This window comes from Myiozetetes cayanensis, unplaced genomic scaffold, assembly GCF_022539395.1.
Source record: "Myiozetetes cayanensis isolate MyiCay16 unplaced genomic scaffold, myiCay2020 scf1, whole genome shotgun sequence".
Lineage (NCBI taxonomy): Eukaryota > Metazoa > Chordata > Aves > Passeriformes > Tyrannidae > Myiozetetes > Myiozetetes cayanensis.
The window spans coordinates 65,982,005-66,001,907 of record NW_026086604.1 but is presented as its reverse complement, the minus strand read 5'-3'; the positions used below and the strand labels follow the sequence as shown (position 1 = coordinate 66,001,907).

Sequence of the window (19,903 nt, the reverse complement as noted above, 5' to 3'; positions counted from 1 at the left end):
TTTTTTGCCTTAAAGAAGACGGAAAAATGTGAAGTAAAAAAAAAAAAAGGAAACAACTAAAGTCATTTATAGCTAGGGGAAAGCAGAAATAGGAATATGGAAAAGGTTATGTTCAATTCAGGAAGTAGTTGTAATGGGAAAATGAGACATTTTGACATGTTCATTCGAACCATTTTACCTTTTGTGGTTGTTGAGAAGTATGAACATATCTGGTATGCAGAGAGCTTAGTTAGGTCGTAATGAGGTAAAAGATTTTGAAAGCTCAGAGAAAGCAGCAGAATTGTAAAATGGAAGGAGGAATAAGTCAGTGAGTCATCCAACAAGGTACATGGAAACATATGTGCTGGTTGGAGGTCACTGATAAGTCATGGTATGACTGAAGCTCACTGAGACCTGGTGGGAAGGAATTTGTTCAGTGGGAGCTGAAGTGGATTACAGAAATCTGAGGTACATGGTAAGTGCATAACAACTGAGTTCCTGTGATGATCTGAAGAGAGAGAAGTTAAATCTGTGCTAGACCTTTATACAGAGGAAGGTTTTAAGTATAACATTTGGGAATTAGAAGTACAGTAACCAACTGGAAGTCACTAACTTATGACAGGTGTTCAATTGCCTGCCTACCAGGTGCAGTGGAGTGGCATTATATATGAGAAAACATTACAGTTGTACTTGTTCATTAGAAAACCATGGGACTGATTGAGCCACAGAAACTGAAATGCTCTGTCACCCCCTCGAGGTAATCTTTCAAAGATAGCTTCAAGGCCAGTCACAGTGGGAAGCTTCTGCTGGTTTAAAATTGAAAGCTGAAGGTTTTTAATAACATGGGGAGCTGTTCAACTTATCAAAGAAATAAAAAATAAAATAATTAGGATTGCCTGGTTCTCCTACAAGGTTAGGATAGTCTTCACAAATGGTGCCTTAACAAACAATGAGTGCAAGGGAAAGTTGGGATAAGGAAGTTTTAAGTATCATTCTGTTTGATAGTCCAAATTTCAATTAATCCAACTGCTGAAGTTAATTTTTAGGAGCTTACAAAACAGTATTACAGGCATTGCACCAGCAGATTTGGGGAAATAAAAATTAAACTCTGTACAAAACACCACCGAGATTTCAAAAAGCACTCGAGAATGAATGTTATTTAGTACAGAGAGCTGGATTAAAAAAATATTAATATAAGGTAGATAAAGGAGACTTTGCTGTGAAGATTACAAGAAGTGAGGTAAGAGAAGAAATTTTATAAAGAATAATGCTGCTTAGAAAATCACATTACTAAATGAGAGTTTCACACCATGATGAACCAGCCAATTGTACCAGTTGTTTCAAACTGGGGCAGACAAAAGATAAGTCTTAGAGCCACAAAGCTTTGAGGAAACAGAAGACACGTAAAGACCAATAAAGCAACATCATTCATAAAATACAAATTTTACTTAAGTATATTTAATTAAAGAACCCCCCCAAAACTCCATAAGAGAAAACATGGGTGAGCAACTGGCTCACAGATTGGGCACAAAGAGTAATAGTAAATGGGATAACATCAAACTAGCAACTGGTCACTAGTGGGGCTCCACAGGGCTCCATCCTCAGCTCTGTACTCTTCCACACCTTCATAAATTACTTGGATGCAGGATGGAAGGGATATTAAGCAAGTTTGCAGATGACACAAAACTGGAGGAGCTGTCAGCTCCCTCAAGGTCAGAGAGGCCCTGCAGAGAGACCTTGACAAATTAGAGGACTGGGCAATCATGAATCATGTGAAATTCAACACAGGAAAGTAGTAGATTCTGCACCTGGGTTGGGGCAACCCTGACTGTGTGTATAGACTAGGGAATGAGAGGCTGGAGAGCAGTGCTGCAGAAATGGACCTGGGGGTCCTGGTTGACAGCAACTTGAATGTGAGTCAGCAGTGCCCTGGCAGCCAGAACGGCCAAATGTGTCCTGGGGAGCATCAGGCAAAGCATCACCAGCTGAGCAAGGGAGGGGATTGTCCCACTCTGCTCTGCACTGGCACAGCCTCACCTTTAATTTCATGTTTGGGCACCACAGTATAAGAAAGATATTAAGCTGTTAGAGAACATCCAAAGGAGGGCCACAAGGATGGTGAAGGATCTACAGGGGAAGCCTTATGAGGAGCAGCTGAGGGCACTTGGGTTGTTCGGCCTGGAGGAGACTGAGGGGAGAACTCATTGTAGTCTTCAACATCCTCTCGAGGGGAAGCGGAGGGGACAGGTACTGATTTCTTCACTCTCATGACTAGTGGCAGGACTGAAAGGAATAGTATGAAGTTAGAGTCAGGGGAGGTTTAGGTTGGATATCAGGTAAAGGTTTTTCACCCATAGGGTGATTGAGCACTGGAACAGGCTCCCCAGGGAAGTGGTCACAGCACCAAGGCTACCAGAGTTCAAGAAGCGTTTGGGTAATGCTCTCAGGCACATGGTGTGATTCTTGGGGTGTCCTGTGCAGGGGCAGGAGTTGGACTCATTGGTCCTTATGGGTCCCTTCCAACTCAGAGTATTCTATGATTCTATGAAAATAGGAAGATAATGCTGTTTTCTTGTTTGTCCTGGCTGTTTATTTGAATATCCATCCCTTAACAGAAAATCAGTCTTCTCAAGTTTAGACTCTTGCTGAGGTGCCATCTCTGTGTTGATCTCATTGAACTGGATGGGTCTATCTCAGGAGAATGATACAATTCCTATGAGTCAGCACTACGAAAAATCATACTTCAGTTAAATAAACATGAATAAGCATATGGAAGATATTTTCAGTAATTCTGGCATACGCAGAGAAACACTTGTGAATGCTGAGCCAAACAGGCTTATAATCTGACCTCTGTGAATGGCCATAGGTCTGAAAAAGGACTGAGGATTCAAAAGTCCTAAGGATTCATTGGTTCAAATGCTGATTAAGCCACAGGGTAGTAAAACTAGACCAGCTGACTAGTAATTACCTTAAGACTAAAATATGAATGTACAAGTATTTTCCTTCTTCTTTATGAATTGTTATCATTAGCAATATTCATGCTTGAAAATGCATCTTCAGGCTCCTTTAAGTCAAGGCAGCAGTCAAAGAGTGAGGATCCCTCACTCAGGCTTTCCAACAAGCAGGTAACTGCATCAAGGAAAGAGCTCTTTAAAGATGGCTTGACTAGGCAGCACTGTTTGCATCTACATCTTCATCTGACCCTGAGTGCTAAATTGTAATTTAGGACCCAGGTGTGACTGATTTTTGATGGTGAGTAGCACAGTGATGGTTTTATTGGATGCTGCTGGAGACACTGCATGGGGAGGTTGCAGAGCAAGAGGTTTATTTTCCAACACGTGGTTTCATCTCAGATTGTCTCTATGTGTGTGCACTCTTATTTCTCTTAGATTTTATTAGAATTGAAAATCTTTAGATTTGAGTTAGAGAAGTGGCTTTGGGACAGATAGTAATTGAATCTAATTTAACCTAGTATCAGTTTAATCCAGTATTCGAAGGAGATAACTTGATCAAACTTATTTGTGATGTTTAAAAATAGAGAGGAGAGACATGATAATGTCTCCTGTTCTGTTACCGGGCTTTGAAATCACATGTTAGCCTAAAAATATACCCCGTGACAGACCCTTGAGATATGGAAACGTCTCATAAGGATTTATTGATTTATTTACATAATAGCTTACAGGGAGTAAAAAATTCTTACAGCCATTATGCAGAAAGGATCTAAAGCTCCACCCAAGTAATCTTGTGTCAGACTTACATGAGTGGACCATGGAGGAGATAGGAATTGAGTCAAGTTTATCTGAATTTTAGACAAACTCAGGATCAGTGGATTAAATTTGACAACAGAACATCCAAGGTCGGGTATTTCATACTGAGTTCCACCTTCAGAAAAAGTGAAATAGGAATCAGCATGCTATCAACAGGTGCCAAAACGTGGGAAAGAGCTCTGCCAAAGGACCAGGCATGGAGACCAGCTTTAGGCAAGTTTTGGTAACACATGCGGTGCTGTTTTGGAATAAACATGTTTGAAAGCAAACAAAATACTACATGGGAGATACTTGAATCCAAAGGTGTGTATTTTTTGTTGAGCATTCATAGGGTGCTTTATTTAACTTTTTCTTCTTTTTTTCTTTGTTTTTCATTATTTTTCATTTCTGTGTCTCTCCACTTACTTTTTCTGGCTTTGAAAAGGTACAGAAGTGCCAAAATACCAGGAGGGAGACTGTTCTGGTATTTATAGCCTGACTAAAAGCAGGAGTTAATGGAAATTATACTTTTAAAAAATGAAAACTTTACAAAAAGAAAGTCTATATAAAATGCTTTAAAGGCAAGCAACTTCACTTAGAATTTGCAGTTAATTATTTAGGATTTTAGTAGCTGGATCCTATCAGGAGTTTGAGGAGGGGGCAGAGTAGTTTAGTGAGTGATGCATATTTAGGAACTACTCTTTGTGTTTAGAAAAAGTAAGTGTATCACTGATGGTATTCAGTATCAAAGTCTGTTTGTTCCTAAACAAAGCACTGAGCATTCAGAAGGTCAATAGACAGTTAATAAAAATGTAATTATTGAGTGAAGACAGAATGTGAGACAAAGCACGGCAACTGGAAGGTTATGTCCATTAGATACCAGGAGAGCTGATGTCTTGGATGCCTTTTAAGTAATACATTCTTTCATCTTTAGGATGGCAAGATCTTTGCAAAAACTGTAGAACTAAACTCCATGATCTACAATAAATAAAAATACTAACAATAAATTAAAATTATTAATAATAGTTAATGAATTAATAATAAATGCAGTTGACTACAGTGAGCTGTAGAAATTGATGTACCAGAGCAGGGTGAGGTCTGTGTAATCCTGTATCTCATCTGTACCAGAGCTCTGGGAGAACAAACAGGAGAGGATAGAATCATAGAAGGATAGAGTCATTCATGTTGGAAAAGACCTCCAAGTTCATCAAGTCCAACCTTTGACCAAACACCACCATACCAGCCATTATGTGGCATAACCATTAACCACTAAGCTATTAGTTGCATAACCCATAGCACTCATCTTGAGTTTTGATAGTTGTAAATCAGTGTATTTATTTAAAGTATGAGGCTGAATAACTGGTTGCATATTTTTCAGTTTTGTCCATTGTAACTGATGACATATTGACATATATAGTTGTGATTGTTGATATTAATACCATTTCTAAGTTGGCGCACATTTATTTATGAGTGTTCAGTTTCTGCTTTACTATGTGCATTTTGGGGGAGAGGTTATAGCTTTAAGATATCTGATCTTGACAGACAGGGGTAGACATTCTCCTTTTTGAGTGTTCAAATGTATAGTGTCTATATATTTTGTTGGCAGTCTCCGTGAGTTTCAAACTGTATCTTTCATACCTCAAAGTTTGTTCAAGAGTGTTTGCCTGGCCCTAGCATCATAAAGGAAACTTGCAATCATCCTGAACAGTTCTACATCACGTAGCCTTCAAAACAAAAGGTTTTTTGAAAGGTTGGTTTAAAAATATAGTTTGAAAAATTGCTTGCAAAAGAGGCTTAAATTCATTTTCCAGGTACTATTTTCGAGGAATCTGTAAGTCATTTCTAGAACGAGTTTTATTCCGATAAAAATTATTTCTTCTGGGGCTCCTAGCTGAAACTTTCTGACTGAAACAGTTTTCTGGGTTTTTTTGAATAAGTCAAGTCAGATATAAAATTAACCCAGCTTGTACCAATAAGTCATTCCTTAAATTTACGTTGGATTCCAGTACTAGTGTTAGAGATACAGTGTGGTTTTTAGTACTTGCTTAAAATTACACAGCATTGTTTTAATGCAGCAGCTGAAAAAAAGGGTGAGAAGTCAATGCATTGATCTGGAAAGTCAGAATTAAATATGCAATGTTTACAAAAAAACACATCTTTTATCCCTGTCTATTTTAGTTCACAGGGAGAGGAGAGAGATGAACACTACACAGACATTCACATGTAAAAATATGTTACATTACCCAAGCACAAAGGACATGGTTTAGGAACAAGGAAAAGACTGCCGCTATAACCTATAATGGGTATTCACAGTGATTTTAGAGTGGCTGTCCCCTCGTGGCCCTGTGTCCCAGCAGGATTTTACAGCATAGGTGGACCACTGGCATCTCCACGTGCTGTGTTTCTGACACTGGGAGAACCAAATGCAGCTTCACATGGGCTTCCAGACAAGGACTTACAAGTGCTGGAATTTCTCTGGCCATTTCTTCTTGGCCAAGTGGCACTTTCTTAATTTCAGGAAAGGGCATGCTGAAGGTAATGTGGGAGAAACTGTCAGGAGATGAGCAGATGATTAAGAGAAAGTCAGTATTATATGTAGGAAATAAAGCTGTTCATGTTCCTGGGTCACAGAATATTGGCATTGACTTTTCTATATAAATACTTCTGTTATGGTATGCAGTTTAGGTACTTTTTCAATTGTAGTTCTGTAGAAAAAACTAACTTTACTTCATTTGGTTGCATCTTACAAGAAATACAAATTGTTGTTTTCACTTCTGCCAGTTTGCCATTCACTTCATCAGTGAATTCATCTTTGTTATCCTCTGTTTTCATTTTAATTGGCATATATTAAAGGCTTTTGAATTCTTGACACAGAATTCATTCCAAAAGTAGGATATCTAAGTTTTAAGTATTAAAAAAAATTCATATGGTTGAGTTGCCCACTGTTAGTCCAAAATTGATAGGATATGTATTTTGTTTGCTTTCTTTCTATATTAAAGTGACTTTCAAGTTTATCTTTGTTCAGAAATGTACTCCTTATTTACATCATCCTTCCTTCCTGAAAGCTGATGATTCTCAGCATCCAAGTAAGAACTCAGCAGCAGTGAGTAGCTGGATGATAAAATCGCAGAGTTCTTATGCAAAGCACTTTATATGAGAATGAGAAAAGGCAGAGAAGTACAAGGCAGCTCTGCAAGCTGCCTTACAAAAGTAAGTGCAGTAACAGAACTGATCTCCTGTGGCTTTCAGAAAGAGCCTGGAGCTACCACAGCTGCCAAAGAGAGCCCTCTGCTGCCACCAAGTAGATTAGCAGAAGGGGTTGGGAAGGCAGGGATTTGCATGAACATGACTGTCAGAAGTGTTTGGAGGAAATTCTCCCTTAGAAGATGAACAAAAATGTTTCACACAAAGCTCTTTTGCGTTTATCTTGCCCCAGCACTATGTCCAAGAAATAATGTGTGTGTGTGTATATGGCTTTCTCTAGGCAGAATAACATCTCCCAATTAATGTAACTACAAGATTGTTTTGATCACAGTTATTTTTAATCTGATGGGTTTGTAGAGATGTTGTCTTTTACTGTTTTATTCCCCAGGGCAGATTCCTAATGGAAATAATTCCACAGGTCCTGGGTGGTCAAACTTGGTCACTCTCCTCTTCCAAGTCGCTCTCCAAGATACATCTCCATATTCACAAGCCTGATCTACCTCTCTAGTGGGTTATTTTAAAATTCCAAATGGAACGTAAAAATTGCAGGCCTGAAACTCTTGTGTTAGGTAGTTTATTTTTGTATCCCATCTCTTACCTTTTTCTGACTTGTGCATTGTTAATAAATACTGAAAACTGTATATAGTGCTTACATGCAGAGTCAGTTGTTGATGAGCTTTATGCTCTTGATGCTTTCCTATTAATATAGTGGAATCATTTCTGACTGGTGAAGTTAGGTGGGAGAAATTATGAAAGAGGTGGCAGCAGGATTGCTTTTAATAGTAAGTCTATAATGGAAGTCACATAAGTCCTGAAAATTAAGGGGGTTTTGTCACAGAAGGCTTTCAAGGACAGAGTTAAATCTTGTTTTCTGCTCTACTGTTGGGACCACGTAAATGATGATCTGTGAAATACATAAAGTTGGAAACTTTAACAGTTTCAACTACCTGTTAAATATTACTTTGAAAACCCATATGCTCTTCATGCAACCCAGGTTCTCTAAAGCAATGTTATATTTTGTTCTCTATAACATAAACCACCTGGAGATGAAAAACAAGTTAGGCTTTCCTTATGAAGTGCCAGTTTGTCATTTTCCACTGCTAGACTCCTCTTTATGTCACAGCCACCATAAGTCACACCCAGAGGTGGTTGTGAACTACAGAATTTCTTGTTAGGAGAGACTTGTGCCATCTTTGAAGTGTTGACAGGACTCAAAGCAAAGCTGCAGGGCAGCTGTAATACATAATAATGTGTTGTTTCCATGAGCTTTCTATGTGGATGACCCAGACAGAGACCACATTTCAGTTGTCTGCACTTATTCAGAGAAGTGCATGGTATAATCCAAAGATTCACCTACAAATCCCCAGAAGAAAATCTCTATACACAATATTTTAGTATTTCTATTAACCATTTAAGCCTACTCATATTCAGCGATGATATATGCATAATTAAACATAAGTATAACTTTTATAGACGGTGGCATAAAAAATGCAAAGACAGAAAAGGAATAAAAATATTAAGAAAATACGAGCAAGATTGTCTGGATTGAACTTTTGAGTTGCAAATTGCCATTACTGGACTCACTGGAGTGCAGTCCAAGTTAAATGCAAATATATGAAAACATAGACTGTGTGTGCAAGCTGAGTGTGGATGGATAACACAAAACAAAACTAAGATACATTAAATGAAATGAGGTGATGGAGCTGGCCTGTATTGTCTCGTATAATCTGCCCTTCCTGCTGTCCTGGCTGTGTAATTTACAGACATGTGGAATTTTCTTCATTCCAAATCAGCAGCTAGCAGCTGCATTACCTTTGCAGCTGGGACTGTGAGAAAGTTTTGTGGCTGCCACATCATTGCAATAGGAAGGACACCCATTCTGTGACCGTTTGAGCAGGAGAATGGTCATATCTATTCTGTTTTACAAGTAACTCATACAAATGTAAATGCACATGCCAGAAGCCATTGCAAGTGCATGAATAAATGGCACCAGTCAGACTGATCTTTACTGTTTGTTGAGTCTTAAGAAAAAAAAAGGGTGTAGATTTTGACCCAACAGGCAGAGTCAAATTCATTGAGTGCATCATAAGCACACTGCATTCTGCCACGATATCAAATAAAGTTCTAGATTTCATGATTAACAAAGAGTATCATATCCTCTGACCCCAGAAAAACAACATTTAGTTTCTTGGTTATGGGATCTCAGCAGGCCTTGCTTGTGACAAGAGTAAAAGTTATTTTCTCTCTATGTTATATTTCTTAAGCAAATGTTTTAAAAATCGCTTGAAGAACCTAAAAGGTCATTTGAAAGTCTTATTTTTATTGTCACTGCCTCCAAAATACATTCCATAACTCAGTTTAATGTGATCTGCAGCAGGCCAAGAGTTTTACAAGCCAAGATATTATGTCTAGTCCAGTTAGAGACACGACAGAGTTCAGTGAAGCAGGGAGAGTGAAGATCTAGTATGAGAAATGCAATTTTGCATTGCCTATAAAACATGGAAGGAAAATATCTCCCTGCATTAGTTTTGATGACTGTGTTCATGACCTAATGTAGAAGAATCCTACCAAGCACTTTATGAGGAAATAGACAAATGACTGAGGACATCTGTTTAACAGAATGTCAAGACAGGGTTTACCCACCTCCCTGCTCCTGTAGATAACTCGGCTTTCTCCTGCCTTCATCACCCACAACCCTCCATATTCTACAAGCCAGTGCAGAGAATGGTGGGGCTTATTCTTATGCTACTATGGATATTGCACCCATCCATTGTATCTTCAGATGAGGAAATGTACTGTAATTTGTACATATTAAGTATAACTTTTATATAAAGAGACCCTTTATCAGACTACTTTCATCCCTCTAAGTACATAATACTTCAAACTGCAAGTGGATTCAGACTGGCCTATTGCATTGTAGGGAGAAGAACTCCCTCATTTGAGTCTGGACCATGATTCTGTCAGCTGTTATCCTTCCAGTTGCCTGTTGATGGGGGACAGTTTTAATCTTGCCAGTAGCCAGAGCACTTGTCAGTATTTGACCGCACCCACTTAGTTTATACAAGTCAGCAGCTGTCAGTTTTTATGAGAATTGTTCTGTCACTGAAAAGATTCTTCACATCTTTGCTTTTTATTAATTATTTTCTTGACAGTCTCATTATGACCACCAAAGTCCTACATTGTTTGGAATTGCTTTCTCCTAACTGCTGGCCTTAAAACCTTAGCTCACTGGAATATGTTAGATCCAAGTTATCATTCTTTGTATTACAGGAGAGCTGAGATAAGTTAGAATAATCAACTGAGGGATGTTTTGTTTAATGACAGCTGCGTATGTCTCAGCAACTCATTGAGTATCGTCATTCCTACTTGTTTTGCAGTGGCACAAAAAGTATAAGTCTGGGATTGGCCTCTGTTGTGTAAGTCATACAGCAGATTCAGAACAGAGCACTTGTCCTTGTCACATGCTACATGCAATATTTTTTTTCCTCAGTCAGCAAAGGGTTCATGCACAAGGACCTCAGTCTAAGACTTTAATATATTTGATAGGTAGGCATCTGGAGTTTCAAAGAGATATCTTGTCTAATGTAAAGAAGATTCCTTGTTTGTTTCATGAAGATAGTTCTACCGTGGTATGATTTCTGAATTGAGAAACATAGTTTTCTTCAAAGAGACCTTTATGTTTCTGTGAATCCTTTTGGCTTTTCCTAGTAAACTAGTAATCCTGTCACTCAGGCTGGTGGAGAATTTAAACAACTGTATTCTGCTGGGTGGAAGTTATAGAGGTACAAATTTCTCTTTCAGTTGTTAAATACAGTCTCAGTCCAGTTATTTGTACTGTAGTAACTGTACTCACCTTAAGACAGTTGTTCTAGATTTATCTCGTCATAAATAAGAGCAGAATTTTGCTTAGTCCAGTACATAATCAGAGTTAGCAGAGTACCTCAGTTCCTATTAAGTGTTTACAAACAGGAATAACAATTCTGTTCTCTTCCTGTCTTACCATCTGACAAGAAAAAAATAGCTTTGTTTTACAGTGGTTATTCTACTTAGTTAGCAAATGTGAGTGAGTGTGGTCTGAGAGAGTTGGGGATATGTGTGAGGGCAGTCATGAATACATTTGGTTTGACACTTCTGCAGAGGTGTCTAAAACGTGGAAATTTGTACTGCATTTGGTTTTCCAGTTCACTTTTGCACCAGTGGGAAGTTTTCCAGATGCTCACCCTGTGAAAATGTAGTCTCCTGTATGCATATTTTTTAATGTGACTCTACTGTCTGGTGGCTTAACTGGCTACAGTCTATGTTTGGCTGTGTGTTATAGAGGGTATGGCAGTCCAGGCAGCTAAGTAGGTGAACTGAAGAAATATCTTTGCTTTTAATATAACAGAAATGTTTTTACTGCAGCTTTCTTGGATTTGTTCTTCCACTTCTGATATAGTTTGTTTTGACACAGAAATAAGCATTGGGTGATTCACTGAGACCTTAAGATCTTAAGGTATTTCACAGCTTATGTCTAGAAATTAACATTTGTCACCATGGACATTTGGAGGTCAAATTTGAGATGTGAAAAAGGGTGCCAGTCATGAGGACTGGCTCAAAAGTCCTGGATGGGTATTTTTCACCAAGAAGACCAGAGAATTTTTTGAAGTTTATTTCTCTTGTGGTAGTACTTTTTTAGTCTTTCTTGATCTTACCTTTATTTATTACCTTTAGTTGCATTTAACCTTGTAGTACTTTAAGCAAAGTATTGCAAACTTGGAAGATGTTGCTGATGAGTATTGTAGGAAAAACTGGGTATTATAAAAAGCTGCCATGCAGACTCCTGGCGGTGTCTAATAAGCATACAAATGCTGTGGGAGAAGGAGTGAGCTTTCAACTGTTTTCAACTAAGAGTTTGATTATGGAGGAACAACTACACATGTGGCATTTCCAGCTCATTTGATGAACCTTGGTAACTGATCAAAGTGGTTTGACTATCAAACATACATCACATTCATTCTACCTGCATGGTATCAAATAGTCAACTACACCGTATTCTTCCTTTATCTTATACCTCTGTTTTCTATGCCAGTCCATTCCCTTGTCTCACTCCTGCTCAACCCTTGAGTGTGACCACCCAGTTTCAGTTACATGAACTGAATATCTCGATAAGTTAGAGGTCTTGATTGTGCTAAATGACAGTAATGCAAGATGTCCTTGGCCACTATTGGTAATTGGTTTCTCTAAGATTATTTGCCTCCAGACTTCACTATTTTGGAGCTCCAACTATATGCTGTTCAACATTAAGTCACTGTTTATGCTTTGCATGCGGCTTAAACTTCTCAATTTGCTTTTTGTATCTGAGGAACATCAAAATAGGGAGTGCACACCAAGTTTGTGTCTTGAATTAAAGCCCATCCAACTGAAAATCATGGCACCAGTAAAACTGTGAGGACACTGATGCTCAGTGTGTGCAGTCGCACAGTCACTTGTTTCTGAATAAAAAAGGCAATCACAAGTTTTAAAACTTTTATGTCAGGGCTTGCATTCAGAGTACTCTAAATAAAATTAATAAAAAAGATTTTGGCATACATTTATTATTTAAATTCAATTAAAATGCCGCAGACTACTAATGACAAATATGATGCAAATGGTGCTAGTGTGGGGGAATATTACAGAAGAAAGGGGTGCATGTATGAAAACAGTAGTTTTAGTGATTTTAATCAACTATAAAGTAGTTAAGTTTTTAATCTTCTACCTTTTGGGGTGGGTTTTTTTCACACATTCAAAGGGTCTCATAGGATTTAATAGTGATAAATTCAATGGAGCCCTATAAAGATTGTAAAGGACTTTTAAAAGGGTCCTTAGAAAACTGTAAAATAATAGGGCAGATGATACTTTCTATGAACTGAAAATCAACTGATATAATCTCAGAGAACAAAATCTTAAAATGCTGTGGTATTTTTCCTTAAAAGTTTTTATTGACTAAACATGAAATGACAAATGTCTTTTTGCCTAACTGGAGTTGCTGAGTACTTAAAGCTCCCATGGATTTGCCATAGGGCATTACTCAGTGTTTCTGAACTTGAGTCCCTGAGTACACAGCAACTTTTGATTTTATTGAGCTTGCCTGTTAACAGGGTTTTTTGCAGGCAAAAGTCTTGTGTAATTATCAATTCTAATTGTTTTCATTTTCTTTGTTGGTTTGTTTTTGTGGTTTTGTTTGGTTTTTTTTTTTTTTTTTTTACCTGCTTTTGGAATTCGTGACCACCCAGTGAGAAGGACACTGAAAAGTGGGCTAACACCAGAAGAAGCCAAAGCACTGGGCCTCATCAGCACTTCTGAGATGCAAGTTTGATATCCCAGAGGTGGTAAGAAGAAGAACCATTCATCTGAAGCACACAGGCTGACAACCCTTCGGTGTGGCATTGAGCTGCCAACCTCTTCTGCTGCTCCCAACATCCTGTCCTCTGTTCGTTCAATTTTAATAAGCAACAAAAAGCAAAACTCCACAACCAGGGCAGAAGAAGGGTGTGCCACAGCTCAGCATGTCATCCGAACAGTAACTGAAGAAGCATTTCAGTGCTTGTAGGTGAAAGCATATGGCTTCTTCTTCTCATGGTGTGTTGATGTGGGTAGGAGGGGGCTCTCTGAGTTATCTGTCATTATGTGAGCTGTGTTTACGTTGGCTTTTCTTGTGCCCTGTTTTAGTCATGGTAAATGTATGGCATTTTGTCAATGCAAGGAACGGTCCTTAAAGAGGCAAAATAACTCTTGTTACAGCAATCTCAATTCTTCTGAAGCAGATTCATTAAGAAAAGATGCACAGTCTGTGCAGCCCAGTGGTTTGTTGGCTTTTTTATTATTTTGCCACCAAAGAATGTAAAAATGTATGTGTACCTTCGTATATGTACAGAGTGAATGTGTGGACATGTGTATGTGTATCTGTACATATACAGTCATGGTGTGAAATCATGCTCTTGCTGAAGCTAGGTGGACCATGATTTTCACTGTGGGGGCCTTACTGTTCCACCTGGACAGGAGGAAAAGAATGTCTTTTTTGTAGGAACTCAGTGTTGTTCAGTGGGATTCACCCTGTGGGGCAGGAGATGGCCTGCAATACAAGTGGAAAATTTAGGATCATTAATTCATATGTGTTAATACACACTCATACTGTACATAGCAGCATGCACACAGAGGAGAGAATGCAATTCCTCCCTCTTGTTGAGCTATGGCTGTACTGTGCATTTGTACAGTTTCAGAGAGATCTGTGTCAACAATTTTACATACTCGATAAATGAATTTGGATGCTAAGATCAAGAATTTTTGTTCACTTGCCTGTGCCCTTCATGCTGCTTTTCTCTGCTGCAAGATAATGTGGTGGTAACTTTTTTTTCAAATTAATGACTCTGAATATGAAATAGCCCTGCTAAAAAGCCTGTTGTGTTTTTGCTGTTCTTTACTGATTTTTTGTGATTATCCTTGATACAAGTGGAGTGGGCACCACGGTAAACAACTCCAATATATTTGCCCTTCTCTCACTGTTTTATAACTGACTTTTATAACTGCCCTCAGCATGTTTGAAGAACCTTTTGTCAACTCATCTGCCTTTAAGTGGAGGACATACGCAGCAGTGAAGATGAATTGAACGCAGTCAACCCAGCCAGTGCTGAAGTATTTTGAAGAGAACTACAAACAACAATAACAGAAAAGGGAACTTTTTAAGCCAAAGTCTGTATATGGCCATTTGATCCTCAATAATGCAAAAGATTGTGTCTTTCCATTGCCTTAGCCTCTAAGATTAAGGGTGTGTCTGCAGAGCAGTAACAACCGAGGCTTCCTTCAAGCCAGTTAACTGGGGAACTGCCGCAGTTTAGTCATGGTAACAGGATTCAATTTTGGCTGCAAAACACACTTGGAAAATAGAATTAAATAATAGTCTATGCTGGGGTCCTAATGCCATAGTTGTGTTGCTTCTGGCACCCAGTCTAGGTCTACTCTGCTCTCAGTAAGGACAGGATAATTGCTGAAGATTGTTCAGGATAGTTGAACCAAACACAATAAGCCTTTGAAACCTTAGTCACCCATCACATCGCATCGAGCACAGCATCCAAGTGATGAGAGAACCAGGTAGCTGACAACACTGCAATGAGGTCTGTGTTTGAACATCCCATCTATGCTGCCCACCTTCTTGATCATAATATTTCATTCTTTATCTGCCAATGCCTTGGATCTTCCATGGAGTGAAAAGTCACTAATGAGCAAAGGTTCTTAAGGACAGCATTAAGTTCAATGTTGCTTTCCCCTCAACTTGTTAAAAAGCCAATTTTACAAGTAGGCAGAAGGCAGTAGTTGGGTAATTAATAAAATATGTTGTGCATTTGAAAGCCATGGAAAGGAGAAAGCTGATTGGGAAAATGAAGTGGCACGTAACTTATTTCACTGTAAAATATGCAGGACCTGCAAGCATCTGGATTTTAAAGTGGATCTTTATGTGCTGCTCACCATTATGGACTTTTATAATCTCTCTTAAGGATGCTTAGAACAAAGAAATGAAGGTAATGGGGGTTTGTGGAGGTCTTTGAAGTCTGAAACAAGAGGAAGACACTCTGAATGTAACGGTTATGTTGAACTGTGCTACTTGCTAAGTGATAAAAGAAGCAGAAATGCAACAAAATGCATTTATGCTGACAGAGATCCTATATTTGACTGGGAGGAGAAAATCAAACAAGTTTTTAAATCTGAATAGTTTAATTAAAATATGCTGAACGTGCAAAATAGGTGGCTGTTGGTGACCAGTTGCTAACAGGGAACAAAGTTTTGTTTTGTTTAGACAAAGTACAGCGTCTGTCTCTGAAACATAACACAACTGATGAATTTCTAATAGTTAAGCATATGTGTTTTCCAAGAATTGTGCAAAAATGTACAAAACTTTATATGCTGCTTATCAAAGAGAACATTAAATATGGGAAATAATATGGGTTAGAATAAGTTTGGAAAACAAAAAAGAATTAAAAAAAAGATGGTTTATTTTGGATTCTCTGGATATATGAGGAGCAAATGTCCTACATGTGAAGCATATTCTTCCTTGTCCATTTTCCCATTACATTTTTTTTTCCATTTGTGCTCCCTATCTGTAAAACCAATACCATTATTTATTGAAGAATGACTTGTTTATGCAGTAATATACAGTCAGATTAATTCCACTGTCCTCAGTGTTTATTGCAACAAGATCATCACACACAGTAACAATTCAATAACTACAGAAAAGATTTCCATTCCAGTTCCTGGTAATAATGACCAGCAGCCCTATGTGCTAATCTGTAAGGTGGCAGCATTTCCTGCAGAGTCAGCCATCATGTCCTGACTGTGAGAATAACATTTGTTCCCCTCCGTCTAACTAGTGGATTCCAGATGAAATGGAGGAATTCATTACATCTGCATGCCTCTCTCTGTCTGTCTAATGAGGTTGTAACCTTTAGGTTTTGGGTTGCTGCCTGCCCTTCCATCGTCAGAAGTGCCCACCATAAGGATGTAACACTTGCTTTAAAACATGTGTGAGATATGGATTGGTTTGTAACAAATATAAAAGTCTTGGATACACAACGTAGTAACACATTCCCATTGCTCACTTAGAGATACATGAAGGCTGTTTTTAAACAATTGCAGCCATAATAACTACCTCTCTTCCCTTTCCCATAGTACCAGTCAGCTGCAAATGTAGTGCCCAGAGACCAAGCTGTCAGAGTCACTGTTGATGTTCATTTCAGCACCCATCTGCTGCCAATAACTTGTCTATCCTGGCACTTGTCTGCCACCATAACGCCTTCCTGATCTGGATGCTGATGTAAACTTTAGCATACATAATACCTGCCAAAGGGAAGCTATCTTAATTTCCTTTCATCTTGCTTGGTGTTCAAAAGCAGAGTGCGTACAATTACTTTGTATTCCCTAACTCCCAACTGAGGGATAACGTTCAGTAGCAGTTATGTAGCTACAGTGAAGAAACACCCCCAGGAAATGCTTGTGTGCCACAATCAAGAGTGAAAGATCCCTCAGAAAAATTAAATTCATTGCTCTTCGCCTTTCAGTCAGGCCAGGCACCAGGCTCATGGATTCCAGATGTTTTATAGCCCTTTGGCTGCTATGTGTGACCCTTCTGTTTGATAGATCCCTATCCATAATCCAAAATCAACAGAAAAAATGGTGGTTTAATGAGTGTCTTTCTTGCTCTGATAAACACTGGAAGCAGCCTCAAAAGCAGTTTTCAAAATACATTTCTTTTTCTGTTTTGACCCCCTTTTATAGTAAATCTCTACAGTGATTGACTCTGTCAGAAAAGTAAGGCGTCAGTTTTGTAGATTGACAAGACTTTGGCTTTAGCTTAATAGAAAGTCACATATGAATATCAAGATAAGAGTTAATGTCCCTATTTAACAGAAATTTGGAGTTTGAGTCTTGATATGAGTGAACAGCAAGGACCTTCTGCAAGGTCATGCATGACAGCACCTTAAATCCCTGGTGTGCTGTGCTCTAAAGGTACCCTGGCCAACACTAGGACTTCAACATGTACTGCAACCCCAAGGGTCACGATAACACTGAAGGTGCGGTAAATGGTTCCTTTTGTCAGGCACCCACCCTGCAGCACCTCCCTGGTGATGTCACAACAGCAAGTAGCAGTCCAAAATGCTTTAGAAGCCATTTGGTTGATGGCAGGAGTCTGGATTCAGGTACACTGTGCATTGTGGTTATTGCAATGCTTTGATTTCACTGAGATGAAGGTCACAGCCCACCAGTTTCAGATCCTTCATCCTTCCCCCGCAACTCATAGGCAGGTGTACACGCTGCCTGCTTCCGTCTAAAGGATGCACAGGGATATGGTGTTAGGCAGAAGCAGGAGCATATTCATCTCTCTTTTTCACTCCTGTATGATCACTACACGTTCCAATCCTCTAATGAGGACTTGAGATGGGCTGTGACACATTCAGATAGTGACTCTGTACTTCCAGCATTGGGATGCATGAAACACTTGTCTAAGCTGTAAGGGCTGTGATTGTTGATGTTTCTCTGCAGGAAAAACTTCCAGATACTTACAGGCTCTGAAAGAAAATAATTTGAAGTGTTATTGAAAGAGAAAATATTTGGTTATAGGCAACCTTTGGAAGATCACTCACAAACACTTGAACAACATGTAAGGCCCACCTTCCTTCTTCAACTAGGGCAGTAACTGGCTCAATTGGCATTTCAGATGTGATCCCAAGAAGTTTTTAGCAAGCAGTTTAATAGTTACATAGCAAGTAATGCAAGGAGTTGCATAGATTGTATAGTTTTATGTTTACGCAAAAAAAAAATTATAATTATTTCTAATTAGTCCATTTCACACCGAGTGGCAGATAGAGATATATTTTGTTTAATCACTATCTAATACAGAGGCTTCTGTGAAAGAAAAGGTGTATTTGTAGCATTGGGTGCATTTCTCCTTTTTAAAGACTGTCTTTGCGCGTATAGTGTCCTTTTTTTTGTGAGCTGGGAATTGTAAAAAAATGTAAAGTAGAAAAGGACGTGTTTCTTAGACAAAGGAGAAATACTGTAAAATTGTGTAAATGTCACTACTCATGTTTTTTCATGTTCTGTGTAGCATAGTGTAAAATAGGCTCTCCAGCAGTGTTATTCTGTGAATTGTAATTTAAAAAACAAGCCATGCATGGTCAGAGATGTTATCTACAGGTCCTTTTGGTTGAGTTTTTGGGTTTGTTTATTGTTTTCTCATTTTAGGTGAATTCTTTCTATGTTAAATTTAATTGTCCATGAAACTGCATTTTTGTTTCTGTTTTATTTCATAAAGAACTTGAACTACTCTTTTAAGATTTTATTACACATGAAGCTCACCTACCGTTTGTATTGATCCTTCAGAAGTTGTGTCACATTTAGTGTGAAACAGGGGGATTTTCTTTTTATCTGCCTCTTCTCCCCCACTCTCCCCACTTTACTTTCTGGAAAGATCCAATGACACTTTTTGTTTTTTCTGTGCCATGCAAGGTCAATATGGAAAACTGACCACAGACCTGTGTCCAAAATTTCTTGATATAAGTAGTTAAAAAGCTCACCTCTACAGCGTTATGTAAACACATCTTGCAATAAAGCTTTATAAAGCACGGACTGGGCTGCTTCTTGTTTTGTTGATGAAGCCAGTCATGGAGCTTGGGTGAGAAGTGGGTGGAAAGGGGGGTCATAGGTTGTTTTTATCATGTCCTCCAAGTACCTGCAAAGCCATCATGTGGCCATCAAAACAGCTGCCATTAAACCATCTGGGTGATCTGATCATAAAAAGCTGATCTTTTATGCCTTGTTTCACGGTTTGAGCCTAATTCCTAATCTTGAGTAAAGAAAATAAAAATGTGTCTCTAGTTCTCAAGGTTTTCAGTAATCCAGCCCTACAAATCCTCACTAAACACACATGGGTGCTTCTTGCTGCCATCATCTTGGAGTTGGTTCCTGCCTAAAAATACTCTCTGCACAGAGCACATTGCATAAAGGTATGAGATTTGTGGAGCAAACATTAATAAAATAAAAGACTACCTGTATGTGGGAGAGCATTTCACATTTCCCCTGCATCAAGACGTGAAACACTGTGCCTGCCAGGGATTCAGAGCTGTAAAGGTGGCCAGTAAATGAGACATGCCTTTAACTTGGCTGAAATACATTCCATGCATCACCATGGAATGTAATTTTGGGGTGGCCACCTATTAGCATGCCTGGACAGGCAGCGGTCTTGCAGTTTTCTCTGTTTGCTGGTGTCTTTCTTTTATTGCTATTTTCTCAGCACTTGAGAGAGACTGAGTAGACAGACGGGGCATCCCTGACCCTATGGAAAGTGATCCGTAGGACAGGGACTCTTGCATCTGCTCTGCCCACAGGTTCAATGACTGGGATGAGGAGGGGGGTCAAAGCGACACATAGAAACTCAAAATACTCGGATTTCCAGATTTGCTAGTCCT

At 38.8% G+C, this 19,903-nt stretch overlaps 1 protein-coding gene and 1 long non-coding RNA gene across 10 annotated transcripts in view; both read left to right on the top strand.

The window, feature by feature from the left end:
- Nucleotides 1-19,062, top strand: part of FHOD3 (formin homology 2 domain containing 3) — a 387,674-nt gene extending 368,612 nt beyond the window's left edge. For all 9 annotated transcript variants that reach the window (XM_050307337.1, XM_050307354.1, XM_050307309.1 and 6 more), the window contains one exon: nucleotides 13,181-19,062. Coding sequence is in view for 8 of the 9 variants with exons in the window: in XM_050307354.1 (XP_050163311.1) it covers nucleotides 13,181-13,263 (83 nt within the window). In the remaining variant the exon portion in view is untranslated. The remainder of the gene's footprint in view (nucleotides 1-13,180) is intronic.
- Nucleotides 1-19,903, top strand: part of LOC126635861 (uncharacterized) — a 1,135,091-nt gene that overhangs the window by 1,001,899 nt on the left and 113,289 nt on the right. The gene's annotated exons all lie outside the window — the stretch shown is intronic.